Source organism: Plectropomus leopardus, chromosome 10, assembly GCF_026936395.1.
Source record: "Plectropomus leopardus strain MGB_pleo_1.0 chromosome 10, ASM2693639v1, whole genome shotgun sequence".
NCBI lineage: Eukaryota > Metazoa > Chordata > Actinopteri > Perciformes > Serranidae > Plectropomus > Plectropomus leopardus.
Window position 1 is genome coordinate 17380250 of NC_142185.1, and position 23279 is coordinate 17403528.

The 23279-nt window shown below is 38.6% G+C and overlaps 2 protein-coding genes and 1 long non-coding RNA gene across 5 annotated transcripts; 2 read left to right on the top strand and 1 right to left on the bottom strand.

Annotated features, from left to right (window-relative positions):
* The first annotated feature begins 218 nt into the window (after positions 1-218).
* ankzf1 (ankyrin repeat and zinc finger peptidyl tRNA hydrolase 1) lies at positions 219-8166 on the top strand. 3 transcript variants are annotated; one of them, XM_042494349.2, is made up of 16 exons: positions 219-474; positions 842-972; positions 2513-2631; positions 2728-2830; positions 2926-3137; positions 3684-3793; positions 3900-4053; positions 4838-5060; positions 5159-5257; positions 5430-5597; positions 5708-5839; positions 5956-6238; positions 6368-6479; positions 6563-6730; positions 6821-6891; positions 7020-8166. In XM_042494349.2, the coding sequence occupies exons 2-16, from the start codon at positions 861-863 to the stop codon at positions 7144-7146; spliced, it is 2193 nt and encodes a 730-aa protein (XP_042350283.2). In that variant the 5' UTR covers positions 219-474; positions 842-860; the 3' UTR covers positions 7147-8166. The 3 variants fall into 3 exon arrangements, with proteins under 3 accessions (XP_042350283.2, XP_042350284.2, XP_087939303.1); XM_042494350.2 differs by having other exon boundaries at positions 220-474; positions 5433-5597; XM_088083177.1 differs by lacking the exon at positions 219-474 and adding an exon at positions 649-669.
* On the bottom strand, positions 8059-16188 carry glb1l (galactosidase, beta 1-like). Its single transcript, XM_042494351.2, has 16 exons — positions 15979-16188; positions 14651-14820; positions 14415-14565; positions 13285-13345; positions 13107-13201; positions 12846-13026; positions 12689-12747; positions 12469-12590; positions 11509-11549; positions 11272-11390; positions 11099-11173; positions 10042-10131; positions 9801-9914; positions 9498-9629; positions 8819-9046; positions 8059-8716 (listed from the first exon to the last, which is right to left on the bottom strand). The coding sequence occupies exons 1-16, from the start codon at positions 16042-16044 to the stop codon at positions 8513-8515; spliced, it is 1908 nt and encodes a 635-aa protein (XP_042350285.1). The 5' UTR covers positions 16045-16188; the 3' UTR covers positions 8059-8512.
* On the top strand, positions 13360-18515 carry LOC148188499 (uncharacterized). Its single transcript, XR_015777629.1, has 3 exons — positions 13360-13870; positions 16134-16270; positions 17638-18515. It is a non-coding gene; the product is annotated as an uncharacterized LOC148188499 (long non-coding RNA).
* Positions 18516-23279: the final 4764 nt, after the last annotated feature.

A 23279-nucleotide genomic window follows, 5' to 3' on the forward strand; every position in this document is an offset into this window, starting at 1 on the left:
TTTTTTCCAAGTTATTTGATTATTATCTAATGATTATCTTGCTTGTTATTTTTTTAAAGCTAATTTTCGTGTCATCTTTTACTTTTTTCTATTTTTTTTTTTTTTTGGACATATCATACCAAGTTGCTGATTGCCCCCCCCCCATGTTTTAGAAATACATCAAACCGAATTTGCACACGTTTCATTAGTTAAAATGCTTGTGAAAGGCATCTGAGGAAAGCACAAGAAAGATGATGTTGATCCAGGGTTTAAAGCGTCTAGAGTACAGCAAAGATGTGATTACGTACCGTGTGAAATACATGGAGTTATATCACTTATAGCTGCAGAAAACAAATGCTAGTTTGCAACCTTTGGTCTGTGCTTTGAACGCCTTCTCATCTACGCGTTATTGTCGCTTCTGGGCTTCCGTAGACGTGTCGCGAGAACACAGTCTTAACACTGCGGTAGCGCTGCTTTTCCAGACATCCTTTTATGGTGAGTTGTTTGCTATTTTTAAGTTAGTAAATTGTAATTTATAAAAGTTGTAATACACTTAAAGACATATTGGCAGAGGGTGGACAACACAGCCTTTTAATGGACACTGGCTGCTGTTAGTCATCACTACACGTGTGGTTCAAAGAGCAGATAGTTACATCAGCTAAGATGACGCTAGCTTTCGGAATAAAATTGGTTTGTATCTGTTGCCAGGTAATAACAGTAATACTGTAAGAGCTTGACTAAGCTGTTAACAACAGACTGGTGTAGTTAATTATTGTGGGTATGTCTGAATGAAAGTTATTATTTTGGATAACTCCAAACAAAACTTACAATATGTTTCTGTGTTTTTAATGTCATTACTTAGGTCACGAGGAAAAACAACAATGACCACCGTCGCTGACTGCCGCTCCATCTTTCATTTGTCCCCAAATGACGAGGCTTTGATGGGACTGAGAGAAGTGACACAGGCTGTCAACACTGACCCAGCCTCAGCCGGTATCTGTGAACTGTAGCTGTGCTTTCTGAATTGTGAAAAAGTATTCAGATCCTTTACTTAAAAGTGCTAATACTTCTGTGTGAAAATACTTGACTACAAGCAAAAGTCCTGAATTCAACCTCTTACTTAAGTTAAAGTATTGAAAGTATAAGCGAAATGTGCGTAAAAAGGTTAATAGTGAAGGGAGTTATTCTGCTGAACAATGGCTGCTTTCAGTGTTTTAAAATGTTTTTAGGATTAATATTACTGATGCATTAGTGTTAATGTTGCATTGTCCAGCGGTAATTGTAACTCATTTATATGTGCTTGTAGAGTAGGGTAGTCAAATCTGCATCATATGCTATAAGATCATCATGTGCTTTTAGATTGCTTTAGAGTGCTTTTTAGATCTCTGAAAAGGCAATTTTTCATAAGTTTACAGAAACAGAACACTAACATGGTTTTCACTGGACAGGAAGGGTATGAAAAATTGTAATCTGAAAAGTAACTTAAGCTGTCAGACAAATGTAGTGGATGAAAAAAGTGCCCTCTTTTATGAAGTGAAGTATAAAGTTGCATTTAAAGGAAATATTCAAGTAAAGTACAAGTACCTCAAAATTGTACTTAGGTACAATACTTAAAGGGATTATTCAGATTTTTTAAAGTGGGGTTGTATGGGGTAGATGTCAGTATGCTCCCACCCAGTTTTGAAAAGCAGGCTGGAGTCCAACACAGAAGCTTATGTACTGCTGTGGAGTGGTTAGCAAAAAAATGTATTTTAGTCACCTAAAAAAATCAACACCAGTTTAAGTGTACAATATATTTAGACTATTATCACTGCTTTATCTTACTGTCAGACATTGATTTCCAGAGGGAAATCAGGCCGTTATATGGCTCTTTTCAAAGCCAGACTCCACTGAGAAAAACAATGATTTAAAGTTGATGATCACAGGAGCTGCTGGTCTACCGCTGCCTCGATCAGTAAGTTTGTCTGTGTTATTGTGGGATTTTGGCATTTAAAAGGGTTAGCTGGGATTCTCCTAAGTCACACAACAACGCAAACTGACTGGTTGAAGCAGTGGTAGCCAGCAGTTTTAATTCAGCAAGCTAAAATGACAGTTTTTGTCAGTGGAGTCTGGTGGCCTTGACAATTAAATAGATGGGGAACTGAAGCTGTTAATGGCCCTGTTGGAGCAGGATGTCTGACAGAAAGTTAAAGCAGTGAAAATATTCTCAGTATAGCATACACTCAAACTGTTATTGATTTTCTTTGGTGACTTGAATATATTTTGTTGCTGTCTCCTCGACAGCAGTACATTGGTTAATTTCTGTGCTGGACTCCAGCGTCCTTCTTCAAACTGGGGGCGTGTTGACTGACATCTGCTGTATGTAATACGCTGTATTGTACTGTACTCCATACAACCCCACTTAAAAACAAATCTAAACCATCCCTGTAGATGATGATGTACTTAGTAAAATTCCACCTGTGTGTTTCTGTAGTGAAAAGACAACGCCCTTCATTTTCTATTTGAACCTAGCCTTGTGTTGCCTCCCTAATAGAGCTGGAAGACAAATCCCCAGAGGAGGACAGACAGCGAGAGTCCAGCCTGGTTAGAGAGGTTTCAGACAAGATGGTCTGCTCAGCCTGCAAATGTGTCTTTATCAATCGTGAAGAACAGGTGACCACACAACTTCAAGACCCACTGATGTACTGAAGACTGTACACGAGCACGATTCATCATTTAAGCAAAATATGTTTTGTCCTTAAATTTCAGATGGAGCACTACAAGCTCGACTGGCATCGCTTCAACTTGAGACTAAAGATTTCGGGAATGCCGCCGATCACAGCTGAGGAGTTTGAGAAGAAGACTGGAGCTGGTGAGGAAACCAGAGTCGCTACATTTAAACGAGAGCGATGGGCTGCTAAAGTGTTTGTATCAGTTGATTGATTTCTTTACATTATGGCTTTACAGGAGACATGTCAAGTATCTCAGGCTCAGAGTCCGATTCAGAGGACGAAGACTCCGAAAGTGAGAGTGGGGGAACATACAGCAACGTCACTGGTACTGATAATGAGAGCTCAGCTGAGACCAGTTTATTTACTGGTCGGCTCTCCAGCAAGGTGGTTTTCCAGAACTCAACTGGACAGTATCTGTCGGTGTACCGCTGCATTCTGCAGGGAAAGGTGAGACTCCGCAGGTGCAGCACAGCACTGTGTTGGACCATAGACATGTAAATTTTAAGCCTTTGTGCTGGTAGTAGCAGTCGGTGGAGGCATCATGTTTTCAGTTTTTCTGTCCGTCCCATTCTTGTGAATGCGATATCTCAAGATCTCTTAGAGGGAATTTCTTTAAATTTGGCACAAACTTTCACTTGGACTCAATGATAAACTAAATAGAGTTTGGTGGTCATAGGTCACTGTGACAAAACATTTTTTCGCCCATAACTCAAGAATTCATTTGCTTATCATGACAAAAATTCACTCAAATGTCTACTAGGATAAAATGATGACATTTTATATGCAAGAGGTCAAAGGTCAACTTTCATGTGACATTATAATAGTCTGTAAAAAAACACTTTTCCAGCTTTTTTTAACGCCGTAACTCAGAAACAGAATGGGAGACATTTAGTGAGATACTGAATCGGTGACACTGATCTTGGGTGCCTACCTTGAAAATGAGCTGATTCTAGTTTTACTGTAATTTCATGTTCTGTTCCTGTAATATTTCAGTCGGATGATGAGCTAGACAAGGCATCGTCCCTGAAGGCCATTAATGAGAAGACCGTGTGGGTCATTCTCATGACAGGTGGAGGCCACTTTGCTGGTGCTGTATTTCGAGGGTGAGTGGACAGATTTTTGGTTTGTTTGCTCTCAGTTCCTTTGATTACAGGATTGCCAACTCAGTCGTGTGTGAGAATTTTCCCAACAAACGTATATATTTTACAGAAAAGAAGTCCTTCAGCACAAGACCTTCCACCGATACACAGTGCGAGCAAAGCGAGGCACTGCTCAAGGACTCAGAGACTCTCAGAACCGCAGTAACACGCCCAAATCTGCAGGAGCTGCTCTGAGGCGACACAATGAGGCGGCGCTAGTCAAGGTAAGATTATAGTTCATTTAACTGCGTGCTCATTTTTTTTCCTTTCCATTGATCGTTTTGTCTTTTATTTACAAAGTATAAACAAATTAAGCTCTCTCAGATAGCTAATGACGATCCATGTACTCCTCATAATGCTTTTTTTCTAGTACCATTTGAAGTTTCTGTTAAGGTATACATCCTTCTCTAAAAGTGGCAATTATATTTACTTTTATGTGAGTGAGTTGATGCATCTGCGAAGCCTCAGTGCTGCTTATTCACAGTCTGCTGGCTGTGTCAGGGCTGCTGCAGGGTTAATGTGGGCTCTTATCAAACATGCTCAAAAGATTGGATTATGTTGCGGGTGCTGGCTGTTTTTACTGAGCTTGGAAAATCCAGTTTTTCTCACAGTGCACCTGCAGCCTGGAACAACATAAAGAACAATCTAAAACTTACCTTGGTTTTATCCTTAAGCTGATTTTAAATCTCACTTTTAGCTGTTCTTGTATCAGATTATTTTGTCTAAATCTTAAGTAATTTTAAGTATTCTCAGGGGCTTATTATTTCACTGAACTTGCTTTTTATCATTCGTACCTTTTATTGACATCTTTATCTAAGTCTCTTAATTGTGTCCTTGATAACTATGATCCTTTTTTTGTTACTTTTTCTTGTCTAAAAATACGTTCTCTGGGCTTTGGCTCTGGCTTGTTTGATCATATGGTTACTTATAAGCCCATTCAGGGGGCATTATTGTTTGCATGATACAATAATAAAAAATATAAATTCTACATTGTGTAATGTTTTGCAGGACATCCAAGATCTTCTGGTCAGCTGGGCTGAACACTTGAAGGAGGCCTCTGCAATATTTGTACGAGCCCCCAGCTACAACAAAGGCATCTTTTTTGGTGGTCGCATGGCTCCGCTTGACAAAAAAGATCCCAGGATTCGCACTCTTCCGTTTGCCACACGCAGGGCAACCTTTCGAGAGACACAGAGGGCACACGAGGTGCTTTCCACTGTCCATGTTTATGGTAAACTGAATTATATCCTTGGAATAATGACATGTTATCTGCTCATTGTCATACAGCCAGGATATAATAAATACAGTGTGCGTAATATCTTGTTGCAGGGAAAGACACAGACGTGTCTGCAGTCTTCAGTCCAACTAAGAAGACCTGGAAAAAATCTGTCAAACCTACAGCACAAACAAATACAGATCAAGAGACAGGTAAGCTCAAGAGATGAAACTGGACACTGTGGGCTTACACTTTGTTGAGGATAAAATATGATGCCAAAATTAAGCTTACTAAAATTAGAATGAAACTAGTATTTCACAAACACAAAGTTTTTTTACTGTGAAGTTTGGTGTTACAGTACACTTCCTTTATTTTTGGCATAAGCAGCAGAAAAGCACGAAAGCTCTGATGAAGAAGAGGCTGGAGAGATCCAGTTGGAGATGATGGAGCTGACAATAGGAACTCTGGACCTCAGGGAGTCTGAAATCTATCCCTCCAGGCACAGGAGGAGGAGGAGGAGAAAGAAAGAGGAAACCAAACTGCCAAATGAGGGTAGGTCTGTCCAGTGTGTCATCAAATAACTACATTATAGAAACCAAAGGAATGCTTATTTATCACATAGTTCTGCAAGGTTAATGAAATTTCACATCCATGTGTGACAGAGTTGAGTAACACAGAAGCAGATAATCAAGAAGAGGAAGTGCCTGAGGCTACAGCAGCAGAAGACGCCCCTCAAGAGACGCAAACAAAGAACAAGAGAAAGAGGAAAGCACAGAGTAAGAAACAACTGGAAGGTGAGTCAGTGCTTCTTTTGCACTGTTATGTTGCACCTGTTTCTCAGTTTTGCATTTCTCTTTACTTCTGGAGTATAAAATGTTCAAGAAACGTATTGAATTTTCTGTGTCCTTAGAAATAGTTGATGAGTCTTCAGAGTTTGCCCTGAGGGATGAAGTGTTTACAGCCTGTAAGGTCGGGGATGTGAACGCTCTGTGCAGACTCCTTCAGCTTCCTGGAGAAATGTCAGAAAGCCGAGAGCAGACGGAGAGCAACCCTTTAGATGTCACAAGTCCTCTAACTATCCTTAATAAGCCCATAGACTCGTCGGGGTTCACTTTTCTGCATGTGGCCTCAGCGGCTGCACAGAAGGCTGTGGTCAGGCTGCTCCTGGACGCAGGAGCAGACCCAGCCTGCAGGTATAAAAAATAATATACTCGAAGAATAAAGCTATAATTCTTGATAGTGTGATAGCTTGCAGCAGTTGCAGTGAATGCATTGAACCTAAGCCCGGGCTTTAACATTATTTCTGCAATATTTTATCACAGGAATAACAAAGGGCAGACCCCGTATATTGTTGCCCCTGATAAGGACACGAGGAATGTCTTTCGTAAATACATGGGCGAGAATCCTGACAAATATGACTACAGCAAGGCGCAGGTAAAAATGTGCAGTCTAACGTTTCTTATTGCCATTAAATTCAAGCAGAGCACTTATTTTCTTTTAAACTTCCGCACCTCAAGGTCCCTGGGCCACTCACAGCAGAAATTGAATCTAAAAAGACAGAGAAGAAAAAGGCACAAAAGGCACTGAGGAAACACAGAGAAAAAGAGCAGAAGGAGGAAAAGCGGAAACAAGAGTTGGAGGCAGAGGAAAAGAAGAGGTTTGCATCTCTGACTGATCGTGAAAAGGTAAGTTGATGTGTGTTTCATCTCTGATATTCAGTTTTGTTTTGTTTTTTTTAACATTAAAAGTTGGAAGTATTGTTTTTTTGGTTACAGAGAGCTCTGGCAGCAGAGAGGAGGTTAGCAGAGCAAGTAGCTGCAACAGGCATCGGCCTCTCTAATGTCAAGTAAGTCCCTCAGGAGACATTCTCTCATTAGAGTCAACACGCAGGGGCTCATACATTTACAGTGCGAGCAGTACTGTATCTGCTTTTTTTGCTCAAAAATGTCATTGTGCTTCTGTCTTTGTCTCCAGGAGGTGCTGGATGTGTGGAGAGTCTCTACTCGGGAAGATCCCATTTCAGTACCTAGATTATTCGTTCTGCACCCCTCGCTGTGTCCAAGCACATCGAAAAGCCAACACCCTCCCAGGCAAGACCTAACACCCCTGTGGGAAATCTTACTCAGAAGCAAGCTACCTCTTAAGTCTAACAGTGAATTTGTGCAGCCTTGATTGAATTCCAAAGCCTGATTTATGTCCGGGGGCTTGACACTTTTGATGAGTGTTGCTCAAAAGAAATTAATTGGTTGCGCGTCATTTTAAATTTATGTTTCGGCGAAAGATTCCAAGTCTTCTTTGTGGTAACTAGAGACCACCTGCAGTTTTTACAGTCAAAGTCTATTTCTGTCCCATTTAGTGAAGCGTAATCTGCACAGACAGCTGTTTAAATAACACAAATATCCTGCTGTATATGTGGTTTTAATTTATTAAAACTATCTACATTGATTGATCAGCTCCCAGTCTGTCTGAGTGGCAGATTCCCCTCTCTTGCTACAGTGGGCTGGGAAATAAAATCATTGAATCAGTCAAAAAACACAGTCACTGTTGATGAAAAAACTATTTTGGTGCAGTAAATGCCTGCTGTCAGTCAGCCTGGTGAAGGCAGTTTGGCAGGCCGCTGTCCTCTGAGGGCCTCAAGTGCTGCTGCTGACAGACAGCAGCTTCTGTGGAACAGAAGTGACGGAAATGGCGGCGTTGGTTTTGATTGACAACTGCTATCTCAATGGCAACGTAAGTAAGTAACACTACCAATCACATTGCACAGCAAAATATGACGTTAACTGCAATTCTACACGTGCGACATGAAAGGAAAGTGTTGAGCGGCACTTTTTCCCTGTTGAAAATACATAATTTCTGTTGAGCAATACTCATCAAAAGTGTCAAGCACCCAACTGTAAATCAAGCTTAGTATAGCAGCGTCTTGGAAAGGTGCTAGTTTCATTTTCAACTACAAAAATACATTTTAAATATAATTCAGTTGTGGCTGATCAACTCAGACTACTGGAGGCGTATATTGTTTTAAAACATAACGTAATAAATGTATAATTTATTCAAATTATCTGCAAATATCAAAAGGTAAAAAAAAAAAAAATCTAATTCAATAAAAAACTGTCATACTGTTTTTACATCGCTGTCATTTTTTTCCCACAGGTGTTCAGTGAATGTTCAAACTTAAAGACAAAATCATCATAAATCACTGTTTGACTGAATGTTTTAAAGCAGCTGACACTGGAGTGCAACGATAGAAGAAACTGGCTACAAATGATACACTGAAATCTGAAGTGATCAAGAATAGTGATGCCACAGAAATAATAAGGAAAAAGCATTGCGCATTTTTCTCACATCAGGTGAATTGTTCCAAAGACTTCTATTTGGCTTTAGTCAAACTTGCTTTACACACATATTGGGATGTAGTTGCCTACAGCTGAGTGTTGAAAATATCGTACTACAATACGCAGTGCGGTCTGTTAAGACTTTCCAGCAGTGAAGTTGAGTTGAGGTCGGTCCATGAACAGAATCCGTAGGTGAGCTGGGGCCCCTTCCAGCTCCAGCACTGTGATGTTGTTTGGCTGGGTGGTGCTGAGCAGGGGTCCAGGGACATAAAGAGTCTGTTGAGGGCCCTTGGCTGGCCAGTATCGTCCCAGATTCATACCATTGATCCAAATCTGACCCTATTACAAAAAAAAAAGACAATGATGAGGATACTATTACTTTTTTCTCTGGAATCATGAGGTAAACACACGCAGGAATTCAAGTGTCAACCTCAACATTACCTTTTTCCACTCATGGAGTTTGAGAAAGGTGTCCCAGGCAAGGCCGTTGGGCTGTAAGGTCCCCATGTAAAAGACTGGTCCAACTGAAGACTCTTTCTTAGGAGGTGGGCGAGACTTTTGACCGTCTGAATGAGGCCATCCACCAGCAATGGCTCCATCAATGTCCAAAGGGTAGATCTTCCAGTTAGTCAGTACATCTTTACCCAGGATCAGGTCGCTCAAAAGGCCCTGCAGGACACATACTGTTTACCATATAATAATTGTACTCTGAGTAGGTAGGGTTTTTTTTAATCACAGTGACTGTCAAACAAATGGGAATACTTTTTTAAAATAATTTATCATTTTAGAGTCAGAATTTGTCCAGTGGAGGAGTTCTCGACACAATTTTGCGAGAGGAAAGCTGCGTCCTGCGTTTAGCTCCACCCAAGATGATTCTGATTGGTCTAAAAGAAACACAAACAACCTTTACTACTTGCTTGGTTTTCGTGAGGTCAAAATAAATTAAAAAAAACACTGATTTAGCAGTTTTTGGTTTTACACATAAATCATTGAGGTTTGGTGGAACCCCAGATAATGAGGAAGTAAAGATAATGTCAACAAAACAAGCTTTAAAGAAGTGTTATGATTTGCAGAAAAAAATGTAATTTACTCTCTATCGTATTGGACTTTAATCTCTTGCCTTGTAGTCATTGATCTTGCTGCCAAAGTTCACCCTGCCCATGTTCTCAACAAGGATGTCCACAGTGTCCCCCTGCTGTCCAGTAAGGTTCATCACAAGAACAGTGTCTCTCTCCAATAGACCCTGGAAAACCTGTCCACACAGACACACATATATTAAAAAAATCATAACAACCTAAGTAAGAATTAGAATTTTCACAACCCAACAATTTACAAACAGTCATGTCTGGACTTAATTTGTGATGTTTTCCCTGTACCTAACCCTGACAAAGTCTGACAACAAAAGTTCATTGTGAAGGCTTACCCCATTGACGGACACATATGCACGGTCATGAACCCCATTCAGTGGAGAGATAAGTGGCGTAGGCTCTGAGAGGTCCCGGGGCAGGGTGGTCCGATAAAGCATGTATCCATAGTACTGAACACAATAGACATGACAGGTTGCAGACACAACAGTCTAGAAGTTCTCCATGTTTCAAGAGGTTTACTGTCACTACAACACTAGTCCCTTCCTCTCTGTTGTTGCCTTTAGACTGACACCGTACCTGTTTCATCTCTTCACATGTCAGAGGATACTGGGATTCCACTGGTCCAAGGGGCGACAGGGTGTTCAACAGATCGCTGATGTTGCCAACCTGTAAAGGCATTAATTATTTGGATCAATCGCGGCAACCTCTCTTGGGAATTTTAGCACTTTAAAAGCTTAAATTGTACTGAGCAAAAATTAAAATGGAACACATTGTTTTTGCTGCCATTTTTTTTACAGGTTCAAGTCAAAAATCAAAGACTTTTTAATGCACTTAATAGATACATTTGTCAAATTTTGGTCACACTTTTTTAAAAGTATGCGTAAGGGAGCACTTCTCAATTTTCCAAGACAATCCATCCACCCGTGAACTAAATGTTCATTTCATTACAATAAGCTTTCTCCAATGTTGTCTTTGTTAATTTGACAGTACATCCAACCAGCCTCACAACTGCAGACCAAGTGTAAATCACATCAGCTCAGAACCTCCACATCCAGTGTCCTCACCTGCAAGACTGTATGACACCATCCATCCGGACAGCTGATGCAACAACTGGTTTGCTCAACCTAGCATTTTCTGCACAAACTGTCAAATACAATCTGCTGTTGTGAGGATGGTTGTATGTACTTCCAAATTCACGGTAACATCACTGAAGGCATCTAATGGTCGTGAAATGACCATTCAGTTCACAGGAAACAGATCTGGTGGACATTCCTGCAGTTAGCATACCAATGGCACGCCTCCTTAAAAACTTGCGACACCCATGGCAGTGTGTTTTGTAATAAAACTGCCCATTTCAGAGTGGCCTTTTATTGGGACCATCCCAAGGCAAACTGTGTAGTATCAATGCTGTTTAATCAGCATCTTGATAAGCAACACATGTCAGGTGGAGGGATTATCTTAGAAAAGGACAAGTGCTCACTAACAGATTTTAACAAATTTGCAACCAAAATGTGAAAGTAATATATCCATTAAGTGCATAAAAAAGTCTTAGATCCTTAATTTAAACGTGTAAAAAAAAAAAATGGGAGCAAAAACAAAAGTGTTGCATTTAAATTTTTGTTTGGTGTATTACCTTTTTTAGGGTCACAAAGCCGTAGGCAAACTTGGGAGTTGCTGGCGGCATGGGGCCAGAGGGAATATCTCTAAACTGTAGAGATACAGTGACACATTAATCATACCTTACACATATGAACAAGTGTAATCAGGACACCAGGCTCAGTGGGGGGGGAGTTCAATCAGTGCTACCTGCTTAATAACATCTCTGATGGCCAACAGCTTCTCTGTGGGGTCTCCTGCCTCAGACAGCGGGGCGTCATAATCATAACTAGTCACGACTGAGCGGAACCTTGTGTCATGATCAGCACCTTCAGGGGGGGCGACAAAGAGATAAATGCACCACAAGTTGAGCCTGTTATCTCCATCTGGATCGTGTGAACGGCTCAGATGATCCAAAATGACAATTAATGAAACCAGTGACTTTACCATTCCAGTAGCCAAAATTAGTGCCTCCTTCAAACATGTACCTGAGGGGACAGAGGGGCATACTTTGGGATTAGTGGGAACATTTACATGGACAGGTGATTTTCACTTCCTGGGACAGTGGTGGAGGAAGTATTCAGATCCTTGACTTAAATGAAAGTACTAATAGCACCCTATAAAAATACTCTGTTACAAGTAAAGGTTCTGCATTAAAGATGGTACTTAAGTAAAGGAAAATGAGAATAATCAAAAACATAAACTTAAAATGTTAAATAAAAGTATCCAAATAACACAAATATAAAAAAGAAAAAACAGCCCCAAAACTTGAAATTATTCAAAATAAATGAGAAAATGACTGAAGTATTTATCTTTTTTTTTTTGCCAATTTATTTCTCTTTGCCAATCAGCCAATGGATTAACAATAAACGTTTCAGCCGTACTTGTATTAACTATAGGGTAGTTTAATTTACAACAAAACATATTTTATAAACCTTTCTTCTGCTTTTTATGCAAAAATGTTCATTTGTAAAGGAACTAGTAACTAAAGCTTTCAGATACAAGTAGTAAAAAGTACAATATTGCCCGCTGGAATGTAGTGGATTAGAATTATATAATAATAATAATAATAATATCAGACTTTTTTACACTTTTCAGATAAAAACAAAGATGCTTTATATATGGAGACATAAAAAAATGGGGCATGAAAAAAAAATTACTCAAGCAAAGTACAATTTCCTAAAATTCATACTGAAGCACAGTACTTGAGTATATGTACTTAGTTACATTCCACCACTGTCTTGGAAGCAGTTTTATCTTAAACCAGTGAGCTATGCATCCTTAAGAACAAGCTGGCAATATTCCATATTCGTTGGATTTGTTGACACTTAAAAAATAAAATAAAACAATGTCAGGAAAATTTGACCAGTGAAGAGGAAAATTCAGAAGTGTTACAGGGAGACATACATGTTGACGCTGGCCCCCATGGTTAGCATTTCTCCTAGCATTCTGCTGACCTTCTGGGCATTAACCACAGCATGCTGATCTCCCCAGTGGTCCAACCAGCCAGTGTAGAACTCCGAGTTCACCTGTAACATAATTTAAAACATTTTCCCACCATATGTTGTTTTGGTGAGTCAGTAATTGCAGCGTTTTAGGATTAATAAATTAAAATAATGTAATTAACCAGTGGCCCTCGAGGTTCAAACCGTCTTTGCCGACTGAAGGCTTCAGTTATGTTGGTGTCTGTAGGCGAGAATAAATAGCAGAAATTGTAAGTTTCCCTTGTTAATAACTTCAGGAAGTACAGGATGCTATATTAATTATTTTCATTAAGTGTCCACCTGTGCCAAAGTCTACTGTTGCATATAATCCCTCCAGACTCCCGCATGCCATTTCCTTGTCTGTGTTTCCATCAGTGGTGAACAGGACTGTGTCTTCACCCAGAAAGAAGCGGAACAGAGTCCGCAGGTGACGCATGTAGTTGTAGTCACAAGCAAAGTAACTTCCATATTCATTCTCCACCTGTAGCCAAAGAGGATTACTTATTAAAACCATTAAAATACTAATTAATTTAAAAAAAACATACCCATTTAATGCTCTACCTGGACAGTAATGATGTTTCCCCCGTTGACATAAAGCCAAGGCTTCATTTTGGACAGAAGAACGGCAAGCCAGTTGCTGACTGCCTGGATATAATCTAGAGCAGAAGAAAACACATTAGTGGAGCATTAACTTTTAAAACTAAGAACAAAAGACACACACAGTAGTTGCACGTTATACCTGCATCAGCTGAGCGAAGTATGATATTTGGTTTCTGAAGTAGCCATGCTGGCAATCCACCCTGGGAAGAAAATATCAGGAAATAGATGCGTTGGAAGAAAATTGTTTTATCAAATGCTCAGCGTCATCAAAAATGCAAACAGGAAGTGGTTGGAGATCATGCTTATGATTTCTAAGTAAGGCGACTAAAAACCAGTCCACGAGTCTCTTTCTCACGAAATGGTACTCATGAATAGTAAATAGTAAGGCGCAATGAGATCCATACTTCTGAATGATATTTTAAAGCTTATAAAACACATGTTAAAGGTTTTATAAAGACCATTAAAATGGCGCAAACAACTATTTGCTATGTAAAGATATAGCAGAGTTATGGCATCCTGACCAGAGAATGAAGTCACAATCACTGTGTTTGTGTTCTAATCAGAGCTTCTCTGTTTTTTGTTGTGGTAGACGGTCCAGCTGTGTGTGCACCTGAGTCCCATGTGTGTATCCCACTGGCTGGCTAATGGTTGCAGCTCTGCACTGTGCTCATACGATGGTTACTACTGATAACGCAGACCTGACCCATGTTGTGAGCTGTGTGCAGGTAAACCCAACTCTTGTCTATGACTCTTGTCTATGGTATAGACTAGAGCATACTGTTCAGCAACAATATTGCTATATCTGCCGAGGAGGTTATGCTTTCGGTTCAGTTTGTTTTTATGTTGCTCAGCAGAATTACAGTAAAACTACTGGTCCAATTTTCATGAAACTTGGCAGTCGGGTGTAGGAAAAAGCCCATTACATGTTGGGACAGATCTGAATCCCGGGGTTTGTACACAAATTATTTTTCACGTTCATTAGATTGCGAGATAGAGCATTTGGTCTAGGCTAAGATCTGTGCTCTCTGAGTGCACTTCTAGTTGCTTGCTATATTTGAAAAACTGCATTTATAAAAGTGTGACAGATAAATCTTTGTGATGTTCCATGGTTTGTTTGTATAATGACACACTGTAATTTTCAGCTTGAGACACTTTCTTGATAATATATCACTCACTTATCGTGTATATCCATTCCTTATCTCCTTCTTCCTTAAGCTGTAATGTTGTGAACTCATTTTATAAATACTGTTCAAACGTTGAATTTCTCACCATTTCCCACTCTGCACAAATGTACGGTCCAGGACGCAGGATGACCAGAAGACCTGTCTGATTGGCCAGATCCAAAAAATGTTCCAGGTCTCGGTCCCCTGTGAAGTTGTACACGCCCTGTACTGTTTCATGGAAGTTCCAGGGAACATATCTGTGTGGACGCAGAGTAAATCTTTCAGTAAAGGAAGAGAATATGCCAAAAACATGCATTTCAGAGTCTGATGTGTTGAACTTACACTTGGACAGCATTGAGTCCAGTCATGTACATCTTTACGAGCCGGTCCTTCCAGTAGTACTGTGGGATTCTGGAGTAGTGAATGCTGCCTGAGATGAACTGAAAAGGCTTCTCATCTTTGAGGAAACAGTTGTTTTTGTAGTCTATAGAGAACGATCTTTCCCCAGAGACCTGCAAGAGATGGCATGATATCTGCTCTCGGAGGAAAAGTGGAAGTTTGCATTGACTCTGTCATCTCTGTTGCATGCAGTGAGTGGTGTAACATAACTAACATTTCATCAAGTTGACTGCTCTTGAGGTACAAGTTTGAGGTACTTGTACTTAGCTTGAGTACCTCATTTCCATGTTGTGATACTATATACTGAGGTACATTTTGGAGGCAAACTACTTTATGTACTGTCCTCCACTACATTTATTTTAAAGCTTTAGTTAAAAGATACTTTGCAGATTTAGATTATTCTAATAAAATGCATAATCAACTAATAAATTATGATATTTTAGATTGAGCTAGCAGTAAAGTAATTAAAATTATCTCCATTATTACCAGCCGAAACATGTAATCCAGTAATATTGCATGTGTTATACTTAAATAGTCATTCTGTATCATGAGTAGTTTTACTTTTGATAAGGGGTTGACTGATATTGGTTTTATAGGGCTGATACAAATTATTAGTAGTTAATGAGACCGATAACCGATATTTGGAACTGATATGCATTTACAATATCAGTGAAAATCTTTGTCAATATTTAGAATTTGTAGTATAATAAACTACAACTCCAGCAAATGTTAAGTCAAAACTGAAATGTTCAACATCATCAACAGCAAGTTCACAGCAACTTTTTTTTTTTTTTTTTTAAATCACATGAAAATGTAAATAAAAATGAAAAAATAAAAATAGCTCCCGGAGGTATGCAAAGTAAAAGTTCCTCTCATACTGACACGTTCTTTGCACTTTTAATTTATTTTATCTGTGATCATTCAAATAAAATGCTATAGTATATTTCAATGATCATACTGCACTTTTACTTTGAAGATTTTGAATGCAGGACTTTTACTTGTACACTACTGTATTGCCACTTTTACTAAAATGAGATATATAGTAGAGTATTTCCGTGATATTTATCATCTTCCTGGATTGGAAATTATGTCAGCATAACATTGAACACTTTATATTTTTTAGCGTTAAACTGAGAGAAAATGATCAAACCAATATAAAATGTTAAACTGTTCTTGTTTGAACGTGACGAAAACTTTGCAGGAACTACAGCCCTGTGACTGATCAGCTGACTTTTCCATTAATAAAGTAACTTACTGTATCTCTCTCTTACCAAGTTTCCACTGACAGATAAACATGCGAGGTTCACTCCAACGAAGAGTAAGACACCAGCAGCCATGTCCGCTGCCGTCCCGCGAGGACTCAACCTTAAATTAATTCATCACTTATTAGTATTAATCAATTATTATTTCATGTCTTTTGTCACAGCTCCGCTGCCTGCAATCTGTTGAAAAGGTACCATCAGCGTCCTGCCCGCTTCTAAAACACTGTCACGTGACTCTCAGCGGACACCTGCAGGGTCCTAAACTCCAACAAGTTCACCTCAACCTTTGACTTGTCTGCATGTAAGTTCCCCAGTCTAGTTCAACAGACAGTTCTCATTTTTTAATCATGTCAGTAATAACTATAGAAATTTTTGCTGGAAAAAATGTTTAGTGCACATTAAAATACTGAAAATAATCAGAATTTAAAACTCTAAAATTTAGTTTGACCATCACATGTCACTTACAACTAAATGGTTCATCTTTTTTTTTTCAACAATATTTTTATTGACTTTACATATTTAACTAACAGACACTGAATAAAACAATAACAATACTTGAATTAGACATAAAATAATACATAGACATACTGTACTAGACATACATGACAAAAAACAAAACAGACATATCAAAAAACAGATTAATAGACATAACTAAATATAGACGGGCTCAGTAACACATTAATTTCAAAATCACTGTGCACCCTGACGGCTAAGAAATTGCATTAGAGGTTTCCACACTGTTTCGAATTCTTCTGCCTTTCCCCTTGTTATATAAGTCAGTTTCTCCATTACAATACAAGATGCCATCTCTTTCACCCATACATGTATTGAAGGTATATCTGGTTTCCTCCAATATAAGGCAATCATCCTCCTGGCCTGCAGGAGTCCAAAATCAATTAAAGTCGCCTGTTTTGAATTAATGATAACATTTTGGGGAAAATGTTTCATCTTTATGAAAATACAAATATATTTAAAGGTCAAGTGTGTAGGATTAAGGGGGATATGAGGGCATACATGGTATATAATATTCATGACAATATTTTCATGAATGTATGATCACCTGAAACTACGAATCCTAATGTTTTTGTAAGCTTAAAATGAACCATTTCTGTCTGCATAGGGAGCGGGTCCTCTTGAATTCCGCTATGTTGTTTCTACAGTAGCCCAGAATGGACAAATCAAACACTTGCTCTATATAGAGCCATTTGCAAATGGGAGAAGTTTCAGTTTGTTGCAATGTCAAAACTCACCACTGCATGTCACTAAATCCTTCACACTAGACCTTTAAATTAAAATATCTAAAAATAAGTAACATGCTGATCAGCTACTTCTACAATACAAATATCTGGCTGGAGTGATGATATAGTATTTATCTACTGTGTCCACTATACTAGACTATAAAATACTGCCGCTTTACTACTATACATACTTATATATATTATATACTTGTATGCTTAAATATAATGTTTTACACACTGTTTACACCTCTGTGTATATATATTTATCATATCTGAACATTTGCTACATTCCTGTTAACATGCAGTTTACTCATTTGTAATATTGTCTAGACAAATGTATATTTTTTCATAATTGTTATTTATGTTTAAATGTTTACGATTTAGATTTTCCTTTTAGTTGTGTGATTTTCTTACTTTTCTTTTTTTAAAGATATTTGATGAGCATTGTTCGAGGGTGCCTGAGACCTAAGATTTTTCATTGCCAACAACTGCTTCTCTGTAATTGTTGCCCAGATGATAAAAATGAAGATATTAACCTATACATGTAACAATCCGAATAAATAATGATAGAATATCACTGGAAAAAAAACAAACCAACAACCGTGAGGACTTAGAGACAAAAAAAAACCCTGCAGAGAGCCACTGTGTGATATAATGCTGTCATACTATGCATTATGTAGGTTGAGAACAATACCATTGTGTTTGGCATGGCGAGGTAACAAAGCAGCCAGTTCAGGAATGGTTTGCTTTATTATAGCTGCGGGACACGGCTCTGCCTCTGTCTGTCTTTTCATGTTGTTTGACTGATGGCCACAAGTCAAATTTTAAGCCTAAAACGCACTGATTTATTTGACTATTTTTTAGATAAATTAAGACTTTTAATACCAGGACTACTTTCTTTTTTTGTGATGTTAAATACATTACCTGTTAGTCTTCTAATAACAATTGAATGAGTGAGATAACCATATTCTTACAAAGAGCACTAGATGGCGCTTCAATACTTTAAAGAGAACGAGAATTAGCTGGGAGTCCTGTCTGAGATTTAACATTTTCTCAGTTTCATGAGAAAAGTGATGCTTTTATATCAAACTTTAATTCTTAAATGACTTTTTGTAATATGTTAAAATTAGCAAGCACGATGAACTCTCTGAAACCTGGATCCCCGTTTGCTTATTTGTGCTGCATTCAGATGCCTTTCACACACTATTTAACCCTTCGAAATCTGAGCAAATTGGTAAGACTTTTCTATTTTAAAAATCATGGCAAAAGACAATGAGCTACTTAACAAGAAATGCCCCGCAAATTTGGACAAAAAAAATGGACAAAACTTTTGTTTTTGCAAAAAAGAAATGAATATTAGAACATTAGAAATGTAAAAAATCTAATTAAAATAAAAAAAATGTCCAGAGAATAATATATATATATTACTGTAATTATACATTTAAAATTATGTTACAGAACAAAAGCATATACATGTATATTTTAATATTTCTCATAGATTTTTTCTGGTCATTTTGTTTGTTTGTTATTGGGTTTTTTTTTGCTACTTTTCAGCCAATTTCCTTCTAACTTTTTGCTGATTTCTTGCAATTTTTGAGCTGTGTCTTCAAAAGGTGATCATTCCCTTTTCCCTCTGTTGTTGAAAGAAATCCAACCAATTTGCTCTAGTTTCAAGGGGTTAAGTCCAGATGATCAGGATTCATTAGCACTGATCCTTAAGTATTCAAACTATCCTTTTAGTCTTCACTCAAGCAGTTATGAAGGCATATTTCGTGTCTGTTTAATTACAAAAAAAAGCAGTCACCACACCTGAGGCAGTCATTTGCATCCAAGTGTGCTGACTCACTCAAAGAACATCAAAACTGCTTCCAGGACACATTTCGCCGCTGGCCGGCACATCGTTATGGTTCCAAAAAGCTCTTATGTGGGAGTGAAGGGGCTGAAGCTTTAACAGGAACAACAGTTTATCTCTGTCTGTCATGTAAACACTAAGCGGCAAATCCTGCTAATTTGGGTTAATAAAGCCTGCTGGGCTGTCATTATGTTCGTGTGTACACACACTTTTCCAGATGCTTTTACTCCTTTTTTTTCAGTCCCACCCCCTCAACAGTAATGATCATCCATACAGTAATCTCATTTCCTGTCTCTTTTTTCATCAATCTCTATTTAAGAAGACTGAAAGGGTGGATGCTCACAACTGCTAATAGCAACTGATCTCCACTGCAGATAGAACAAATGCTGTGGCTCTGTGGCTCATTAGCCCACTGTCAGACATGCCTAATTGTCATGGGAAGGAGAGGGGAAACGACATACATGGGCTTCTAATTTAGTTATGAGCATTGTAGTGCCTGAGGAGAGCTTGTCAGTATCCCATCTTGAAGCCCCTGAGCTTGTGGAAAATGGATGTTCAAACCACAAAAAACCCCAAGTGACTAAATGCACTGAAGACAAAACCACTTACTGAGATACTTTAGCAAGAGTGGAAGTGTAAAGGAAGTGACTGAGACTAATACAAACACCAGAGAGACTGCTTAGCTCTCATTACTGAAGTCACAGACACTGGCAGCCGAAATCAAGTTGCATTTTGCGTATGGTTTTAAATACACTTTATTTGACTTGCAAAACACCATACTCAGCCTTTTAATTACTATGTTAAGGTACAGACCAGACCTGCCTACAATAATTGGAGAGGCCTGTCTCCGATGTGATGGGAGATGCAGAAAAAACACTCACCCCAGGGTCGGGCGTCACCGCGATGAAGTCATCTCCCCAGAGTCTGTAATTAGATTGATGCATCCCCTCTGCCTCACCTCCCCCCAAAATAAGCCCTCTTTGTTGTTTCTGGTGGAAGCAGGTGTATTTAGATACCGCCCACCTCCCAGAGAGACAGTTCATCTGGAACAGCTGATGTTAAAGGGACACTTCATCAGTTTACGCTCTATTTTAAGGCATACTTTTCTTGTCATAAGTATAACTACTCTGCTTTTATAGCAAAGCGCTCTCATTCACCTGCACACACACACACACACACACACACACACACACACACACACACACACACACACACACACACACACACACACACATTAGGGGAAACTGGGGTTCGGTCATGATCAGTGATACCTCAACTAGACGAGAAGAGCTGGTAATTCAGCCATTAACCTGATTATTAAAGGAGAACCTGCTCTGTGTGATTCTGTCAAGTCTGAAAGTGTAACCTTGAACTGTTTTTTTCTTTTTCTTTTTTTTTTAAATAAAAAATAGAATTAAGGCCTCAGGGTTGCAGTTTAACTTCATTCCATGTCTGTGAAAACATGAATGCTTAACGCACGTCTTCCCCCTGGCAGCGCAGAAGATCTAAACAGTTTCACAGAATAGTTTCAAGGTGAAGTGCAGACTGGGGAATAAAATACTGTAAGAAACAACAATCGGAGCAAAGTGTTAACTTATTTTTTCACAAATCGTTTTTAGCTATACAGTAAATGTCAAAAAAGTGCCTCTGGGGTCTGCGAGTACCCAGTCTTTACTATGAGGGTTAAATACAAAGGTATGAGTAGCTTATAAAATATTCTGCATGACTGAATGTCATCCTAACAGTATATAAATTGGTTAAATTCAGATCAAACCTCGACCAGCAACAACATAATAATTCTGCTTACACAGTGATGACTCAATGGCCTAATAATCCATCAGTATAATATAACACGAGCTATTTTCCTACTTTTTCTACTTAAGTGAGATTGTGAATACAGGACTTTTCCTTGTTAAGGAGTAATAGTATTTTGTGGTAAGAGATCTCAATTCCTCTTCCACCTTTTACCCGAACTAGATATTCATTCACTTAATAGCCACAAATCAAGTAAATGATTTGCCAGTTCTCGTCATATAAGGTGGAGCTCACTGACTTATGATAACAGTTAAGGGAAATCTGAATGCTGAGCTGTGTGTGATTCACACAGCTGAATCATATGATGCAGAGATTCTGCAGAATTCCCCACAGGTCTCCACATCAGTCCCAAGCTCAGGATACGGTGAGGAATGTATGCCCTCTGTTTTCTCAGGCTCTGAATGCCCAGTTAGTCACTGCTGGGCTCACTGATGCTGATACTCTGGACTCTGAGAGATTATTCTGAGAAACGAAACAATAAACAATAACATCCCAGTAACATGACAAGGGTCCATTGGCATTCTGCATTCTATGGCTGATTAAATGAATACACAGACAGGAGCAGATAGGGAGTAAAATACAATCTCACTGTGGGAGCATTGAAATATGAAGCTCTATAAACAAACAGGAAGTTGACAGTGCGGGGGAGCATGGGAAGTGTGTAAGCCGGGCCTCATTCCTCAGCATCAAGGAAGGTATGGTATGCGTTTGGGGTGCAAGCATGTTGGAGGAGGGATGTTTGTGGTCAGATATAAAGCTGAAGGAGAGGCTTATTAGGCCAAATTATTCACACTGATGAACATCTTTCTTCTGTTCGTTTCCCCTCATTTTCTAGTTCTAAGTTCAGTGTATTTGTAGCTTTTTTTTTCAGCCACACTAGCAGCAGAGTTCGATGGTTGATTTGCTACTTTGGTTCCAGCTGACAAATGTAACTATCAGATCGATGGTCGTGACATTTTGTACAGACAGTCATGTTCTACAGAGGACCATCACCATAAACATAAACGTAACTTTAGCATTTTAACCACAGAAATAGGATGCCATTCTATTTCTATTATTTCAGCAGGACACTGAATCGTTACCACTTATAAAATATGTCCCTTCATCTTGTGCCCTTGGAAATTTCCCCACTGTGGGACTAATAAAGGATTATCTTATCATAAAAACAGCAGACATTGTTAATATAGGTGTGAGTAATGCTCTCAATTGCAGACCTGTTGGCTCTGTGGTGTTCCAGGATCAGCCACATAATTTAATAAATGTGGCTCCAGGATTTGTCATCGACCATATTTACACATTAATGTGATGCTGCTGGCATGAGTGATCCGATAAAGATTGAATCGCCTTTGTTTAACGATATTGTCAGGCGTTCCATTTTTATCTCAACATTCATCTTCTCTCCTCTTGCCATCCATCTGAGCTAAACTACATTTGTTTCAATCAATGTTATACCCTTCTCCCTCCCTCCCTCTTTGTTTGCTTTGTTCCCTGGGTGTGTCCAATAATCCACTGCTCCCCTGACACAGCGGCCCCCATCCTCGAAGACGAATAAGCAATGACCGCATCAATTTCATTAGTGTAGTTCAATAATAAGAATCATTACATCATTCCTCTCATGAATGGCTCTACTAATCTTGCAAAGTGTAACTTCAACTTTACAAATGATCCTACACTCTGAAGCTCTTAAGCTTGTTATTTACTTATTTACTTATTAACTTCATCTGATACTTTATTGACATGAATTTTGTTCAGTTCTTCTTGCTGTTTTATTTAATTTTTTTTTTTTATTTTTTTTTTTACTATTTTAGGATTTTTGTGGAGTTTTTCCATGTTTGAATTAAGAGTCTAATGCCATTGGGTGTGGTTTGTTGCACAGACTGTAAAGCCCCCTGTGTCAAATTTGTGATTTTTTGGGGGGCTGTATAAATATGACTTCCTAAACTTGAATATAATGCCTTGGTACTAGGGAATGTTTAGACAGCTTATATACTGTTTATAAATGTTCAGTTTTGTAAACACAACCGCAAATGAGTCACCCACCCCTTCTGTCAGAGATAAACAATACCAAAAGAAAAGAAAGTTTTAAGTTTTAAAGGGTTTAAATATATTTCTATTACAGTAACACCTCAGTCGTTGATATGACAAACCCAACATTACAGAACAGCTTTCATTACTTTTTCAGATTAAATGTGTTTACGTGACACCATATCAATATTTACATGTCTAAAATCAGCCTCACTTGTATAATATTTCCAGCTAAATTTGGAAAAACTGTTTGGATTTTTATCTTAATTGAATTTGATAGCAAAACTCATAAAAACAGATGGTATCATTATGATATGTGCACCCAGCGTGGATCAATATTTGTGCTCATTGTTCAGCTGGCTCTCAGGGTTCAGGCAATA

Coding starts and splice junctions, on each gene's coding strand:
- ankzf1 (XM_042494349.2), top strand. CDS start 861: ATGACCACCGTCGCTGACTGCCGCTCCATCTTTCATTTGTCCCCAAAT. Junction 973..2,512: donor CACTGACCCAGCCTCAGCCG/GTATCTGTGAAC, acceptor CCTCCCTAATAG/AGCTGGAAGACAAATCCCCA. Junction 3,794..3,899: donor GCTGGTGCTGTATTTCGAGG/GTGAGTGGACAG, acceptor TATATTTTACAG/AAAAGAAGTCCTTCAGCACA.
- glb1l (XM_042494351.2), bottom strand. CDS start 16,044: ATGGCTGCTGGTGTCTTACTCTTCGTTGGAGTGAACCTCGCATGTTTA. Junction 11,174..11,271: donor TCAGAGATGTTATTAAGCAG/GTAGCACTGATT, acceptor GTATCTCTACAG/TTTAGAGATATTCCCTCTGG. Junction 8,717..8,818: donor AACTCCATGAGTGGAAAAAG/GTAATGTTGAGG, acceptor TTTTTGTAATAG/GGTCAGATTTGGATCAATGG.